This window comes from Dermacentor albipictus, chromosome 7 (genome assembly GCF_038994185.2).
Source record: "Dermacentor albipictus isolate Rhodes 1998 colony chromosome 7, USDA_Dalb.pri_finalv2, whole genome shotgun sequence".
Taxonomy (NCBI): Eukaryota; Metazoa; Arthropoda; class Arachnida; order Ixodida; family Ixodidae; genus Dermacentor; species Dermacentor albipictus.
In genome coordinates, this window is record NC_091827.1 from 91,981,394 (window position 1) to 91,999,717 (window position 18,324).

Here is an 18,324-nt window from a genome sequence, read left to right on the forward strand (position 1 = left end):
TCGTTTTTTTCCGACTCGCTGCGCTCCATAGCCGCTAGCCGACGCTGCACTAAGCGCTTCCTTTACCCTTGCTTGATGCACTTAATGATGCCAGCATCCAGCGGCTGCAGCCGGCTTGTGCAGTAGGGCGGAAAAAAACAACCTTCATGTTTCTAAGGCTGGACGTGTCGGGTAGGTGGCACAGTGCGTTGTCCACGGAAAGCAATATTTTCCTTGCCTTAGCACCCATTTTGTTATCCAGCTGCTGCAAAAAACTCCTTAAGAGAGAAGACGTCACCACGCCTTTTTGCTGAAGTAGCAGCACAGCAGTGTCTTCAAGTTCTTAAAGCACCATGGCTTTGCAAACTTTCCAACAACGAGCATGGGCAGCCTCTTGAAACCGTCCTCGTTAGCACGGAATAGTGCTGTCACACGCTCTTTACTATGCTTGCCACCATGATAGCTGTCACCCTTAAACGCAATGTTTTGCTCGGGCTGCATATGGTAAATACCACTCTCATTGGCGTTGATAACGTCGCTTGGCTTGTATGCAGCAATCATCTCCAGCAGCGACTCCATCCACTCGTCCACCGTCTAAACGTCCACGAAAATGCTTTCTCCGCAGGAGCCGCTGCACACAATCCTGTTTCGTTTTTTAAAGCGATCCAGCCACCCATTCGATGCCTGAAAGTCATCAATGTCCAGTCATCAATGTCCAGACGCAATGCCACAAGGTCTGCCTTTTCTTTTAGAATGGCGCCGTCAATGTTGATCGCAGAGCTCCGTGCTTGATGCAGCCACTTGACGAGAACTTCTTCTAACTTCTCATGCTGTCCTTCTTTTGCCGTTTTCTGCTTGAGCGCGAACTTGTTGGCATTCTGCAATATCGCCACTTTGTTTGCCAGGATCGTCTGAAGCAAAGATTCAGGTATCTTAAGGTCCTGGGCAATGCTGGCTTTCGTGGCTTCATGCCGCTTTTCCGCTTCCTCGATAATATTTAGCTTATCGCCGAGCGACAGAACTGTCCGCTTTCGAGACATTGTGCGTTGCATTGCTCCACGCAACTCAACACCTCCGCTGAACGTTGGTCGCTAGGATTACGATGAAGAACGTGTGCAACAAACCTAGGCCTCTCCACGCTACCTTGTCGGCGATCTGCTACTGGGAAACTGGAAGGAGAGAAATGCTTCCCCAACGCGAAGAGAGGTGACGCCGCCGAGAAGAAAGGGAGAAAGTGATTGCGGAGAAGAAAAGGCACTATTTCAGCACAACGAGCGTCGCAGGCGGCTGCTGGTGGGGGAGAGAGAAATGAACGATGAGACGAGGCAGGGAAGAAAGCGGCACCGGAGCAAACCAGTCGAGCTGTGTCAAGCGCTCCGCATGTGGAGAGATGGAGCAAGCAAAGAGACCCGCGGCACTTTTCTTTCATCCGCCGTTCCATCCCGCACTTCGTGAGGGTCATCGTATAACACGGGTCAGGCGTAAAATTGCGTCGGATAACCGGGGTTTTTAATGCATTGCTTCTATGGGGACTTCGCCGGGACTGCGCTAATCCGTTGTAAAACCCGGGTCGTCGCAAAACCGGGGGACACATAACTGGGGTTCCACTGTACCTAGTTTGCTCGCAGCACTGTCAGCCAACTTTTATTGCGATAGCAATTATACAGACACTCCAGGAACATTTCCCTCGCCGCCGTGACGTTCTGTATAAAGTCCAAGGACTATAACATCGTCACTACGTGCCACATGCTGTACGTGCAAGTGAAAGCGTGCTTGGGGTGCAGCTCATTCTCATGCATGCATGGGAGAAAAGTGCGGGAGAAGCACTCTGTCGCACAGTCTTCCATTGTCGTTGTGCACAAGGCACCAGGAGGGGGGTTCTACATCGGCAGCTGTTGAGTAAGGCACGGCTGCGTCGGCCCTACCTTAGAAGGCGATCTGCGATGGGACAGAGATGAGCTTTGTGTGTGCTATTTTTGCTGCTTAGTTCACGTTCAAGCAAGAAGCAACACGAAGGTACATTCGCTTGCTGCTGCCGCGCTTCCTCTCTCCAACAGCTTTGACAGCGAGTTTTCATGGTCATTGAGTGAGATGTACTCATGTTTGCTTGTGTGAGCGTGACAACATTCTTGTTAATTTACTTAGTATGCCTATGTCTACATGTTTATACGGCCGATAAAGTTACTCTTTTTGCTTTGTATAGCTGTCTAATAATTTGCTATCGCAATTGATGCCTTGTCTTTCAACTGAAACTGTGACTTTTTCTGGTTGTTTTGCACCTCAGCTAGGGATCGCCGTGTTGCTTGTCCCACTAACCATATTCTAGTACACTCCAAATAGAGCCGCCTTGGCATGCCGGGGCCGTTCCAACAGGAGTGATGACAGCCGGGAGTGGCCGCATGCTCCTCACTGGCCACTTGCCGTAAGCACCGAAAAGTCCAGTGTTACAAGCGAGAAAATTGTGAGAAACTGTGCCAGAGGCACCGTCGCGTGGTGTGCGGAATGTGAATGGCTGCACTCTTTTGCAGACAATGAGTCTGCTCGCTGTTGGCAGCCTGACGGAGCACACATGCCGAAGCCCTTCTGGTACAGCGTGGTGCAATTTTGGTCAGCTTTCTGTGTTTGGCGCAGTGTCGCGCAGGAATTTTCGTTTGTATTACCACAATTGGCGCAGTAGTCCCACCCCTGCACATGTGGCAGATTACCTCTAAAACAGGGCACCTGGCTGCATATACGCTCAGCTGTGCCGACAGCTATGCGCAGCTATGGCCGTGCTAGAAAAGGAGATGCGCGTCAACCTGCACCTCACTCCCTTGCCCGTCCAACTCTCAAAAGCACTTGATTGCGTTACCGCAAGCTCGCTGTCCCTCCTTTCCCCTTGCTAGTGTGGGAAGACTGCCCTCATCAAGCCACTATTCTTCTTGGCTCACCTTCGCATGCTTTCACTCTCATCCAAAGTATGCAAAGCATCTCATTACACTTGGGCTTCATGCGAAACATGATGCTCTTCCACTTTGGTGGCCGCTCCTGGTTGCACGGCACGTGATTCGAGAGGTACGTTCGCAAGCAGTTGCTTGTAATTTAGCCATTTGACCATCTGTATCCACAGCAGTCTCTATTTACTGTCTCAGTATACTTTCACAGCGACAGTGAAATTTCCATATGGTATTGAAATTGTGAAATTCATTGTGGCATTGAAATTATTTATAAACACACTTCGGTATTCTGAGGTCCTAAATACATGGTGTTCTACGGACAAGAAGTTATACAAAGCTTAATACTTTGTTATATTGAGAATTGATAACAATGAAGCTCGTTACGTTGAGGTTTAACTGCACATGCATCGGCTCATGGACAGTGAGTTTAAGTTACGTACTCCTCAAGTACCTGCAACTTTTCATTACGATGCATTTGCACAAACATACTGTGATAATAACAGGCATAACATTAACAGATAGGGCAGTGGAAGTATGAATTACAGTACAATTGTGGATACCTGATATTCTAGTTAAGAAAGACATAAAAATGGGCACATCATCTAATGCATACAGTAGAGCAGGTGGTCAGTTGTCTACGAAGAGCAACAGAATGAGTGCCAAGAGAATAAAGATGCAGTTGACAGAAACAACAACAGACTAGGTCTTGCAGTGGACACAGAAGGCTGATGATGACGTGAGGACAATAAATGCGACGCCACAGTTAATGTGAGAAAGGAATATCTGCGACTGAGAAAACAGAAAAAAATGCAAGCAGGACCCTTGTAAAACTGTGATGTTGAATTCCAATGGCGGAGTCAGAGCAAGTTTTTCTGCTCGTTTCGGAGCAAGTTTGTTCTGATGACAGAGTGAGGGCGGATGCAAGGTGTTCCAATGAGACAGTCGGAGTGGATTCAGAGTGGGAGTCACCCCGTGGAGCAGAAAAAGATGCTCCGCCAAAATCGGCGGAGTGGACCGGTACTCTGCGTGATGTATTTCCTTTACCATGTTTGTCTGCTGGGAGGCTCCACCGGTCACGACTCGCGAGGAAGCAAACGCTGCTGCACGCTTGGCGAGATATCCATTCCGTACTTTTAAAAAAACAACAGGTGAACGGCACTGAAGAGACAAGTGACCAGTGCAGCGATGCTGGGAGCAAACAGCGGAAGAAAATGACAACACGCAAGGCATCCTAGGTAACTCGGCGATAGAAGTTCTGCTTCCGCCTTGCTCCGGCGGCGCCAGTTGTGTTCCACTCGTGGATTTGGAGGCGTTGCTCTACGCCAGCATCGAGTGCTCGCACGCGGAGTCCGTCGGCCACTTCGACTCCGCCATTGGAATTCAACATGAGATGAGGCACGATAGCAATGGTGAGAATAGAGGGGCTATGAGGCAAAGATAGAAAGCAAAGAGGATCAGTGCTACATGTTGCACCGGCAGCTGTTCCCTGCCAGAAAAAAAGGAAAGGAAGTATCGCATCATACTTGTTCAAATACAGTAATTGCTCCCCCTTGGCATTCTATGCGTGCTTAATTTAAATAAATTCGAGTGACTGAACAGCCAATGGTCATCACACACGTACCGCCACGAACAAGCACACACACATTAAGTACCTTGACATAGTTTGCCAGTGCAAGCGCCGTCTCAGCTGAATCCGGCGTCTCGAGGAAAAGCAGCTTGCGGCGCTGCAGCTGGTCGAGGACCCCCTGCTCGTACCAGGCAGCCACCACCGACTCAAGGTACACATACGAAGTGAAGAAGCACACCATGCCGTCCGGCACACACGATGCCAGCTCCACCAGCAGGGCCCCATAGTTGCGCACCACTGACACCTCATCACGCGTCTCGAAGCGCGTGCTCAGGGCCACCTGGTCGCTGCCCTTGCTCACAATCTGCGTAGTCATTGAATGGAATTTGTGTGAAGGGGATTGCGCCATCTTCCATGCCCTGTGGGAAAAGCACGGAGCTTATCAACACTAGGAAAGACGTTGCTGGGAGATTTCCTTGAGCAGAAGAGCCCAGAATGTTCACAGGTGCCCTCACAAAAAAGTGGCGGCTTCGACCAAAGGGTCAAACAGAGCAAGGTTTAGTGTTGCACTTGACTCTTTCGCGTGGGGCCTCTACTGTGGGATTAAGCCAAAAGATGTTTGCTCCAAAGTCCAGGAATTTATTATGGGGTACAACTGAACGCCATGTTAAATTTGCATGTTTTGCTTCTTAATGCGATTATAGTATGCTTAAGTTACTTCACATACTTTTCGAAGGCTGTCCGAGGATGGTTTCCTGCCAACTTGGGTTACTGAATATGTGGCACTGGGCATGTACCACAATCTATGTGTCACACGGTATGTGTTACAAGGTATGTACCCCTCTTTAATAAGCTTTCTTTATGCCGACTTCGGTCACTAGCTGTGAATAACTGGGTATGTGCCGCTCTTCAACGAACATCTTTGACGCAAACTCGCGTCCCTGGTATATGTGCTACAGGGTATGTGCTACAAGGCTGGTGCCACTCTTCAATAACTGCCTTTTACGCCAACTTCTGTCACTAGCTCTGAATAACTGGGTATATGCTACAAGCTTTGTGCCACTCTTCAATAACCGCCTTTTGCGTCGACTTCGGTCACTAGCTGTGAATAACTGGGTATATGCTACAAGCTTTGTGCCACTCTTCAATAACCGCCTTTTGCGTTGACTTCGGTCACTAGCTGTGAATAACTGGGTATGTGCCGCTCTTCAACGAACATCTTTGCCGCAAACTCGGGTCTGATATATGTGCTACAGGGTATGTGCTACAAGGTTGGTGCCAGTCTTCAATAACTGCCTTTTACGCCGACTTCTGTCACTAGCTCTGAATAACTGGGTATATCTACAAGCTTTGTGCCACTCTTCAATAACCGCCTTTTGTGCTGACTTCGGTCACTAGCTGTGAATAACTGGGTATATGCTACAAGCTTTGTGCCACTCTTCAATAACCGCCTTTTGCGTCGACTTCGGTCACTAGCTGTGAATAACTGGGTATATGCTACAAGCTTTGTGCCACTCTTCAATAACCGCCTTTTGCGTCGACTTCGGTCACTAGCTGTGAATAACTGGGTATGTGCCGCTCTTCAACGAACATCTTCGCCGCAAACTCGGGTCTGATATATGTGCTACAGGGTATGTGCTACAAGGTTGGTGCCAGTCTTCAATAACTGCCTTTTACGCCGACTTCTGTCACTAGCTCTGAATAACTGGGTATATCTACAAGCTTTGTGCCACTCTTCAATAACCGCCTTTTGTGCTGACTTCGGTCACTAGCTGTGAATAACTGGGTATATGCTACAAGCTTTGTGCCACTCTTCAATAACCGCCTTTTGCGTTGACTTCGGTCACTAGCTGTGAATAACTGGGTATGTGCCGCTCTTCAACGAACATCTTCGGCGCAAACTCGGGTCTGATATATGTGCTACAGGGTATGTGCTACAAGGTTGGTGCCAGTCTTCAATAACTGCCTTTTACGCCGACTTCTGTCACTAGCTCTGAATAACTGGGTATATCTACAAGCTTTGTGCCACTCTTCAATAACCGCCTTTTGTGCTGACTTCGGTCACTAGCTGTGAATAACTGGGTATATGCTACAAGCTTTGTGCCACTCTTCAATAACCGCCTTTTGCGTCGACTTCGGTCACTAGCTGTGAATAACTGGGTATATGCTACAAGCTTTGTGCCACTCTTCAATAACCGCCTTTTGCGTCGACTTCGGTCACTAGCTGTGAATAACTGGGTATGTGCCGCTCTTCAACGAACATCTTCGCCGCAAACTCGGGTCTGATATATGTGCTACAGGGTATGTGCTACAAGGTTGGTGCCAGTCTTCAATAACTGCCTTTTACGCCGACTTCTGTCACTAGCTCTGAATAACTGGGTATATCTACAAGCTTTGTGCCACTCTTCAATAACCGCCTTTTGTGCTGACTTCGGTCACTAGCTGTGAATAACTGGGTATATGCTACAAGCTTTGTGCCACTCTTCAATAACCGCCTTTTGCGTCGACTTCGGTCACTAGCTGTGAGTAGCTGGGTATGTGCCGCTCTTCAACGAACATCTTTGGTGCAAACTCGGGTCTGATATATGTGCTACAGGGTATGTGCTACAAGGTTGGTGCCAGTCTTCAATAACTGCCTTTTACGCCGACTTCTGTCACTAGCTCTGAATAACTGGGTATATCTACAAGCTTTGTGCCACTCTTCAATAACCGCCTTTTGTGCTGACTTCGGTCACTAGCTGTGAATAACTGGGTATATGCTACAAGCTTTGTGCCACTCTTCAATAACCGCCTTTTGCGTCGACTTCGGTCACTAGCTGTGAATAACTGGGTATATGCTACAAGCTTTGTGCCACTCTTCAATAACCGCCTTTTGCGTCGACTTCGGTCACTAGCTGTGAATAACTGGGTATGTGCCGCTCTTCAACGAACATCTTCGCCGCAAACTCGGGTCTGATATATGTGCTACAGGGTATGTGCTACAAGGTTGGTGCCAGTCTTCAATAACTGCCTTTTACGCCGACTTCTGTCACTAGCTCTGAATAACTGGGTATATCTACAAGCTTTGTGCCACTCTTCAATAACCGCCTTTTGTGCTGACTTCGGTCACTAGCTGTGAATAACTGGGTATATGCTACAAGCTTTGTGCCACTCTTCAATAACCGCCTTTTGCGTTGACTTCGGTCACTAGCTGTGAATAACTGGGTATGTGCCGCTCTTCAACGAACATCTTCGGCGCAAACTCGGGTCTGATATATGTGCTACAGGGTATGTGCTACAAGGTTGGTGCCACTCTTCAATAACTGCCTTTTACGCCGACTTCTGTCACTAGCTCTGAATAACTGGGTATATCTACAAGCTTTGTGCCACTCTTCAATAACCGCCTTTTGTGCTGACTTCGGTCACTAGCTGTGAATAACTGGGTATATGCTACAAGCTTTGTGCCACTCTTCAATAACCGCCTTTTGCGTCGACTTCGGTCACTAGCTGTGAATAACTGGGTATGTGCCGCTCTTCAACGAACATCTTCGCCGCAAACTCGGGTCTGATATATGTGCTACAGGGTATGTGCTACAAGGTTGGTGCCAGTCTTCAATAACTGCCTTTTACGCCGACTTCTGTCACTAGCTCTGAATAACTGGGTATATCTACAAGCTTTGTGCCACTCTTCAATAACCGCCTTTTGTGCTGACTTCGGTCACTAGCTGTGAATAACTGGGTATATGCTACAAGCTTTGTGCCACTCTTCAATAACCGCCTTTTGCGTCGACTTCGGTCACTAGCTGTGAATAACTGGGTATATGCTACAAGCTTTGTGCCACTCTTCAATAACCGCCTTTTGCGTCGACTTCGGTCACTAGCTGTGAATAACTGGGTATGTGCCGCTCTTCAACGAACATCTTCGGCGCAAACTCGGGTCTGATATATGTGCTACAGGGTATGTGCTACAAGGTTGGTGCCACTCTTCAATAACTGCCTTTTACGCCGACTTCTGTCACTAGCTCTGAATAACTGGGTATATCTACAAGCTTTGTGCCACTCTTCAATAACCGCCTTTTGTGCTGACTTCGGTCACTAGCTGTGAATAACTGGGTATATGCTACAAGGTTGGTGCCACTCTTCAATAACTGCCTTTTACGCCGACTTCTGTCACTAGCTGTGAATAACTGGGTATATGCTACAAGCTTTGTGCCACTCTTCAATAACCGCCTTTTGCGTTGACTTCGGTCACTAGCTGTGAATAACTGGGTATGTGCCGCTCTTCAACGAACATCTTCGGCGCAAACTCGGGTCTGATATATGTGCTACAGGGTATGTGCTACAAGGTTGGTGCCACTCTTCAATAACTGCCTTTTACGCCGACTTCTGTCACTAGCTCTGAATAACTGGGTATATCTACAAGCTTTGTGCCACTCTTCAATAACCGCCTTTTGTGCTGACTTCGGTCACTAGCTGTGAATAACTGGGTATATGCTACAAGCTTTGTGCCACTCTTCAATAACCGCCTTTTGCGTCGACTTCGGTCACTAGCTGTGAATAACTGGGTATGTGCCGCTCTTCAACGAACATCTTCGCCGCAAACTCGGGTCTGATATATGTGCTACAGGGTATGTGCTACAAGGTTGGTGCCAGTCTTCAATAACTGCCTTTTACGCCGACTTCTGTCACTAGCTCTGAATAACTGGGTATATCTACAAGCTTTGTGCCACTCTTCAATAACCGCCTTTTGTGCTGACTTCGGTCACTAGCTGTGAATAACTGGGTATATGCTACAAGCTTTGTGCCACTCTTCAATAACCGCCTTTTGCGTTGACTTCGGTCACTAGCTGTGAATAACTGGGTATGTGCCGCTCTTCAACGAACATCTTCGGCGCAAACTCGGGTCTGATATATGTGCTACAGGGTATGTGCTACAAGGTTGGTGCCAGTCTTCAATAACTGCCTTTTACGCCGACTTCTGTCACTAGCTCTGAATAACTGGATATATCTACAAGCTTTGTGCCACTCTTCAATAACCGCCTTTTGTGCTGACTTCGGTCACTAGCTGTGAATAACTGGGTATATGCTACAAGCTTTGTGCCACTCTTCAATAACCGCCTTTTGCGTCGACTTCGGTCACTAGCTGTGAATAACTGGGTATATGCTACAAGCTTTGTGCCACTCTTCAATAACCGCCTTTTGCGTCGACTTCGGTCACTAGCTGTGAATAACTGGGTATGTGCCGCTCTTCAACGAACATCTTCGCCGCAAACTCGGGTCTGATATATGTGCTACAGGGTATGTGCTACAAGGTTGGTGCCAGTCTTCAATAACTGCCTTTTACGCCGACTTCTGTCACTAGCTCTGAATAACTGGGTATATCTACAGGCTTTGTGCCACTCTTCAATAACCGCCTTTTGTGCTGACTTCAGTCACTAGCTGTGAATAACTGGGTATATGCTACAAGCTTTGTGCCACTCTTCAATAACCGCCTTTTGCGTTGACTTCGGTCACTAGCTGTGAATAACTGGGTATGTGCCGCTCTTCAACGAACATCTTCGGCGCAAACTCGGGTCTGATATATGTGCTACAGGGTATGTGCTACAAGGTTGGTGCCACTCTTCAATAACTGCCTTTTACGCCGACTTCTGTCACTAGCTCTGAATAACTGGGTATATCTACAAGCTTTGTGCCACTCTTCAATAACCGCCTTTTGTGCTGACTTCGGTCACTAGCTGTGAATAACTGGGTATATGCTACAAGCTTTGTGCCACTCTTCAATAACCGCCTTTTGCGTTGACTTCGGTCACTAGCTGTGAATAACTGGGTATGTGCCGCTCTTCAACGAACATCTTCGGCGCAAACTCGGGTCTGATATATGTGCTACAGGGTATGTGCTACAAGGTTGGTGCCAGTCTTCAATAACTGCCTTTTACGCCGACTTCTGTCACTAGCTCTGAATAACTGGGTATATCTACAAGCTTTGTGCCACTCTTCAATAACCGCCTTTTGTGCTGACTTCTGTCACTAGCTCTGAATAACTGGGTATATGCTACAAGCTTTGTGCCACTCTTCAATAACCGCCTTTTGTGCTGACTTCGGTCACTAGCTGTGAATAACTGGGTATATGCTACAAGCTTTGTGCCACTCTTCAATAACCGCCTTTTGCGTCGACTTCGGTCACTAGCTGTGAGTAGCTGGGTATGTGCCGCTCTTCAACGAACATCTTTGGTGCAAACTCGGGTCACTGGTATATATGCTACAGGGTGTGTGCTGCTCTTCAATGAATGCCTTTCAATGTGACTTGGGTCACTAGCTATGAGTAACTGGGTTTGTGCAGCTCTTCAATAAATCTCTTAGATGCAACCTTGGTTCACTGGGTGGGAGCCATAGGGTATGTGCCACTCTTCAATGACAAAAAAAAGATCATTTAAATTTCTCCAGTGCTGGATGGAGTCGAATCTGCATCATGTATAGTCAGACAATCTTGCCTGAATATATATTCACACATACTTCATACGGGAATTTCCCAGTGGTAGCACTAGTTGGCTCAACATGTTTGATGACAAGTGCGAGAGAGCAGCCCAGATGCACACACGCCTCATACATGACACATTTTGGCAGTTGCAAAATGGGTGTCGATGCACTGGTTCAATGATAATTGCAGTAACATCAACATTCATCGTGAGATTAATTCTGCTGGGTCCTTTTTCTTTGTCCTTCTCCATCAATGAATATTGAATGTTCTTGCTCTTATTGGTGTCATTTTAACATGCAATTTCACCTTTCAACAGTCCTTACTCTATGGCAGTCCTAAATGGTTATTTATGTTTAGAATTTTCACTAATCAACCCATTTCTTGGCCAATCCTCGTTAGTGGGCATGAGCCACAACTTGGGCGGACAACAACAACAATGGAGTCGAAGCGTAGAAGGCTCCAGGGTACTGCAGCACTGTAATCCTAACACAAGCACAGCAAAAATGGCAGCTATTTGAACCAGCGCCTCCTCTAACTAGATGCCTGGAACTAGATGCTTGCTTTCTCATAGAAACCATTATGCCGCTTGTTGCGAGGAGGCATACATAGCGCTTGCCACCACCCTGCCCGCAGTCACATGACCCTCCCCCCCTCCTCCCAGCACAGCGGTAGCCATGGCCTTCAAGATTGCGAGCACTGACCGGCCATGCATCTGGGTGGCTGTTTACAAGCGGTCACCCAGATCTGTTCCTTCTTCTGTTCTCTCCTTCTTCTTGTCCTTTTTCGTCGGTAGGGTACCCTGGCCACAGGTACCCTACCGACAGAAAAGGACAAAAAGAAGGAGAGAACAGAAGAAGGAACAGCAGCGCATTTGCAGCTTACATTTCAGGCAACAGTTAGAAAAGGCGCTGATTCGAACAAAAAACCAAGTTTTGAATACGGTCGTCTTGTTTATGGATTGGATCGAGCCGTAAAGCCACAGGTTGCCAACGTAACGCTAAACACCGTATGATTTAGAACATTTATTTTAAAATGGTCAAATTTGCTATTATTCAAACCTAATGAGAGGGTTGAGTTGAAGCAACGAAAATCATGAAAAAGAAGCTCAGGTTACAATCAAGTAAACACAGTACAGCCAGTAACAGGCCAGAAGTTAGTTTTTCTATTTTGCACATGAAATGAGTGTATGCTCACCAGAGGGCATATGCTGGGTCGTGCCAAGGTTATGCTGAGAGAAGCAGACACGACTGGCCGAAAGTCAAGGATCTTTGGGTACATCTCTACCGGGGACAGCGTCTGCAAGACAATGAAATCTTAAGCTGCAGCCATACCTTTCAAGTGAATATACGGTAGTAGCTACTGCAGCAATCCGTCAGTAATTTCCACAACGAACATCCCTGATCAAACGTGCAATTAGCGCCACTCTGAGCAATGTCGTTTCAAGGCTGGAACCTTGGAAAAAACAACGTTGAAAGCATTGGCAGCGTTATTGCCAACAAGGACACTGCAATGACAATGGCAGAAAGTTTTTTTTTTTTTACTGTCACAAACAAAAACTACACTTCAGTTACAGGCTTTCTCTCTGTATTACTGTGTTCCACACGTAGCTCTATGGCTCTGTCTGCCACCGCGGCACAAAAACTGCCCCCTGTCTCTTGTCTGAGTCCTCACGACCTTGTTGCTTCGTGCAGCAACCTCACTACTAGGAAGAAGTCCACTGGTACTGCTACTCCCTCCTCGCTTTACACGGTAGCTCACACAGTTCACAGTGGTGAAGCGTCCAATAATCAGCACTGCAAAAGCACAGAACAAAATATTTCGCACAAATATTGTATGTGACACTGCATCATTTCACTTCTGGCAACCACTGTAGAATTTATGGCCTCCGATAGCCCCCATCTGGGCCCCTATATACGAGTCACAGAGGCTCAAAGGTGAAAAGCCTTTCGGAGAGCAGCTGGTCAAAGGGTGTTTTTACCATGCATGACAAGGTATGCATGCATGCATGCATACCTTTCAATACATTATTTTTCAACTGCAACCACCCACTATTCTCTCCGCCACCTAACAATCACTTTGTCCTTGGCCATCGCCCCTTAAAAGGGATTGACAGCCAATTTTCATGGTATCTATTTCTTTTAATGCAATGGAAACCTTACCGGTCACAGTGTCTAGTCTTGAATTCGTAATGCAGAAAACATTGTGGAACATTTTTTTATTCGAATTTTTTTATCTGCAGTGAGGATGTGGTTGTTTATTGGAACCATGCTGAAAATGGTGACAGGTGAGCGCGATAGCAATTATGCACCAGCATTAGTGGGGGACAGGCGACAAGTGTGCCCATAATTATGAGAAAGTATTATTTTGTTTATCAAGTCGATGTTCTTGTGATTCATGTTTTCCGAAGTGTTAAAGTATTTCTGCGACAATAGCTATGTGTTTTTGTGGTTTCCTGTCCAACTGCGTTAGTACTTAACCAGTCAAAATGAAACCAATCAGATTGAAAATGAAACGCTTTTATATATGATATGCAGTTCAGCGCATTGCTGTAGCCATGTGGTCAGTTTTGATTTCCAAAGCATAGAATAAAGCACAAGAGTTTAATAATATAACAACTACAATTTTAAGCAATACTTATGTCGTACTTAGTCACAACCGACTTACGTAATCTCTGATTATATTTGAAGTGCCATGATCTTACTGCCAGGCCTCGCCACTTACTGGTTCTCGAGACTTTCTTTGACAATTTAAAATTACAATTCACACTTAAATCGCGAACAGCGTGCTGGATTCTACCACTATAAATCATGGTCATTTCATTTCCATCAACGTCTCGCAACACATTCTGACCAGTTGTCAGTCCCTTTAAAGGATGACTACAATTATTTGGTGCACAAGCAACCAAGCAGACAACATGGCGGTCTCTACTGTGAAAGATTTGCGCTGTCACAAAAGAAGTTGTTCAGAGCCAAAGGAATTGTTGAAGTCTGCTTCCTTTCCACCTCACCTACTTTAACCACTGGTTCACACTGCACAGTTGTTCACAAAGGTACAGTGGCCATGTAGAAAGATAAGTGCAAGTGACTTGCATTACAGCGTTGATTTGTAAAAATAGGCAAATAGTAAAAACTGAAACTAGTGAAATAGTGTTATGTTTGCAGCATGGGGAGGTTGGCAGTTATCTACAACAGTGTTCCAGCAAATCGTTAATCTGAATCACAATCTTTTCATCTGTGTTTATGTGCTGGCTACCCATCAAAACAAAAAATAATTACATTCGAGCCCAATTATAATGATCCCAGATATAATGACTGCATTTCAGTGCATTTACGACTTTCCGAACCGGCCTATTGAAACTGCTTCCAGATATAACGAACGGTTTTTAACTCACTGTAATCTTACAAAGAACACTACGAATCTACTCAAGGTAAAAAGAGGGTGCACAGGAAGTAGCGAAACTTGAAAACAGGACCAAACTGGGCACATAGCAGCGTGCACCCCGCTCCAGTCTAATCGTGACGATGACACGGCCTTCAAGATGATTCAGAGAGCGACCATTATGTGCGGACTTCGGAAGCCATGAAGGTCACTCGCTTCCAAGTCACGCCTCCAGGAAGGAACATAACTTGAATAATTGAAGGAGGCATGCCTTGAATATAACGGTTTGCGATGATGAATAATGCTTTAACCTTCAAGCATCAAAATTCTTTTACAACATAAATTTTTTATACAACTTTACAGCTCTTGTCTGGCTGACATGCAGTCGCAAGGCGGAGACTATGGTGTGCTCAGATGTAGAATGGCGGCATGCCACAGTAGTTTTCGAAGTTTACGCTTCGGGCCAACTAGAACGCTTCACTCTCTTGTGCAGAATACAGTCATGTCCCACTGAAAGTAACACATATCACAAGCTCTCGAATAAAAAATAGTGGCTGCACTTGGCTTTGCAATGACAGGTAATCGGAACCAGGTGCCATTTTGAAAGAGCTATGCAATGCTGCATTTCGCTCTTTAGATGGATGTTTTTTACGGAAATTTGTGGCTATGTGTGGGAACGCACCAGGAAGAAAAATGACACTGGAAATCTGGTTTTTGGACCAATGTGCTGCTGAATTACAATTGCTGACACCAGCTTCCATGCAATTAATCTTTTAAGGTATTTAAGGGCAAATCCATATATAACAAATTACTGATATAACGACCACTTTTCATGGATCTATTGAGTTCATTATAAACAGGTTCAACTGTATTAGAAAGGTGCAACTGTCTTCAAATGAGAGGAGTAAGAATGGCGGGGTACTCTTGTTGTCGCCAGCTGCAGTGCTGCAAATCGCAATTTCACCACTCCAACGCAAGGTCGCTCATACTAATTTTGTTACATGTAAACATGTAACTGTCGTCATTTATACATATGCAGGTTAGTTGACTTGCTCTGTTCTGCATTCACAGCTGGACATACAACCAATGCATACAGCCACATAACGTGCAACTTTCCAGCACCACGTTGCCGAAACTCACCCCCGACGTGATGATGACAGACTGAAAACGGTTGAAGACAGGCTTGATGGACAGCGAGGCGTCCATGCAAGACAGGTTTATCACAGGGTTTGGCACACCGGGACTCCGCTCGTCGTACGGCTCGACAATCACCGTAAACCCTGCAACACCAAAGCGATGGCTTAGCCACTATTGCACTGGCTCCAGGGGTAGACACCTGCGCTAGCAATTGTCTTTGTCAGAGCACCACCACACTAACATGTTACAGAACTACCAAGTCTCTGGCTGAAGAGGCTGGGTGATCCGTAGATGTTGCACAGCAAATGTGTTGCAGAACTGCAGCACAACCGACTTCGGTGAAATTTTGCACCTTGTAAAAAATGTTTCAGATGAATAGTGTCAAAGTGAAATTTTTCGCCGCTGAAGTGATTTTTGCTGAGATCTCTTGCAAACTTTCATTCCTATTCAAATTATGTCATCGCCTGACATGGCGATACGTGAGCTGCCTAGGCCAGCATGCATCAGGGTGAACAGGTAGCCATTTGTAACTCATTTGCCCCCTTCACTGGAAGTGAATGGTGTTGCAGAAAAGAACCAGAGAAAAACATACAAATCGGGAAAACGTACAACTCAAGGTCACTAAAATATTTGGCAGACTCATCTGTGGTTGATGTCTACATAATGCGAAGCATTGCATGAATCGACACACAAATGCACGCCGAGCCCACGCAGCTCGACATGTACGTTGTCATTGAGCCTTGCTCAGCAACTTCGTTGTGCTGAGCATTTTCGCGGGAAGTTTTGACATGCCCAGGTGGCTAGAATCGTGGCAAGTTGGTGGTGCTTGAGCAGCTCGAGGCGTGCTTTGTTGTTGTCCTATTGCAGGTATTATTTTGGCAACAGCCTATTATAAAGAATGCAGTATGCTTCCAATGGCATTACGCCACCAAGCTGTGAAACAGATAGGTGGAGACGCTTATTGTGATGGGATGGCCGGTGATAGCATTGAATGTGACGTGTGACAACACACGAAGAGGTTTGCCGGAACCAGAAGAAAAAAACGAGTGCGTGCCAACATTCTCACGTGATATGGGTGGGTAAGTACAGCAGGAAATACTGTTCTCAATCACGCATGCCTCGCACCTTTTAATGTGAGTGTTAAGGGCCCCGTGTCGCAGGAAATCTGGCGTCGGTGTCCAGTGTCAGACATCACTTCGGCAAGAAGAATTTCGAACCACGCATACCCAACCACGCAGGCCCTCCATGTGGGGCAAAGAAGTTAGTGAACTACAGTAAAACCTCGTTAAACCGTACCCGTTTAAACAGTAGTTTTGTGTTAAATGTAGTAAAGTCAAATCCCCAACTCAGCGGCCATTGAACATAACATGTTTTGTATCCGCATAAACCATACCAGTTTATTGCATGCATATCGATTAACACGTACTGTTCTCACTTTTCGTCACGCAAACACGGCGGTGCGTCGTCTCCATTGGGCAACCCGGCAGAACAACAAGCCTCAGAGATCAGAACAACAGCCTCCAAGCGCCCTGTGCATTTGCGCGTGAAGCCACATCAACATCAACATCATATCGTCACCGTGCCAGAGAGCATTGTGGCGTTGTGCAAGCAACGAGTCGCATCATGCCGAAGCTTGGATAAAAAGGACGCTGGCTGCTCAGCATTGAAGAAAAATTATACATTGTTTGTGCTATGAAATATGACACGAAGAAGTTGTCGCTGGCACGCGACATTGATCTACTGTTGAGTACGGGAACAAGAACAAGACTACGGTGCGGCATTTGTAATGTGCAGTTGCTCGGCAGCGCTGCTGCGACCGCGGAGAGATGTCGGCTACGAGGTTCGACTTTTCGCCATCTTTGCCTCTGTTGTTGCCGAAAGGTTGCCTAGCAAGAGTGATGAGGACAACATGGAAAGCGACAGCACAGGATGAAAGGGATGCCCCGATACTTCTGCAATGCTACCGCGCCCGTGCACGGAGAATATGCAATGCCATGTGAGTGTTTGCCAAGAAGAGGGGGCTGGCTGAAAAGCTGGCTCGCAGATTCAGTAAGTTTGAGGCCACTGTCATCGCTGCTAGGACACCGCGGCATCAAACGAAAATAACACATCTGTCACGTGAAGTAAATAAATACTGCATGTTTTTTCCCCTTTCATCGTACTCTCACTGAGTTCCGTTTTTGACAGGAAAGTGGGCGATCTCATGCTATTTCAATTAAGCAGTACTACCGTTTACTAGATACTTTTTCCGAGCTCCGGACAACTACAGTTTAACAAGGTTTCCCTGTAATTGAATTTCTTAAGGTAAAATACGTAGAAAAATCATAAAGTATGACTTACAACCTACAGACATGGTAGCATCGGATTGTAATTTGAATACACGAGAAAACATAATTCAGTTACATGGAAACTCGAACACAAACCCCTTTTAACGCAATAGCATTTTCCAGCTGCCGTTTGAGGTCTGTCTTACATTAGAAGCAGCGCGGCCCCCTTGGTTCCTTGCACACTATCAAAAAAAGGATCGCAAAGCTCGCCTTCACGCATACTGTTCGCCGCCAATGTTTCCTGGAAAACATTACTTACATAAGCTGCAGTTGCCGGGAAGCATGAGAAGCACTCAGGGATTCAGGGATAACTGAATGCTATCGTGTTCCACTCTTTAAAGGCGATGCTTAAGCATCCTCCAAATTTTTCTTGTTCACATGTAATGTAGCAGCAAAAAAATGTATCATGTGATAACAGTTTGACAATGTATTAAACACTGGTGCTGAAAGAGTCTTCCAGGAACGTACGAACCAGTAAGAAAGAAGCGCGACTGTATTGGGTAATTTTTCGCATTCTTGATCACGAACATTGTTGCTAGGAAA

At 46.3% G+C, this 18,324-nt stretch overlaps 1 protein-coding gene across 1 annotated transcript in view; it reads right to left on the bottom strand.

Moving 5' to 3' along the window:
• Xpd (general transcription and DNA repair factor IIH helicase subunit Xpd) overlaps window positions 1–18,324 on the bottom strand; it is an 88,771-nt gene that overhangs the window by 18,655 nt on the left and 51,792 nt on the right. The window contains exons 15-17 of the mRNA XM_070522465.1: window positions 15,458–15,597; window positions 12,134–12,235; window positions 4,568–4,846 (exon numbers count right to left, since the gene is read on the bottom strand). Of these exons, the coding sequence (XP_070378566.1) occupies window positions 4,568–4,846; window positions 12,134–12,235; window positions 15,458–15,597 (521 nt within the window). The remainder of the gene's footprint in view (window positions 1–4,567; window positions 4,847–12,133; window positions 12,236–15,457; window positions 15,598–18,324) is intronic.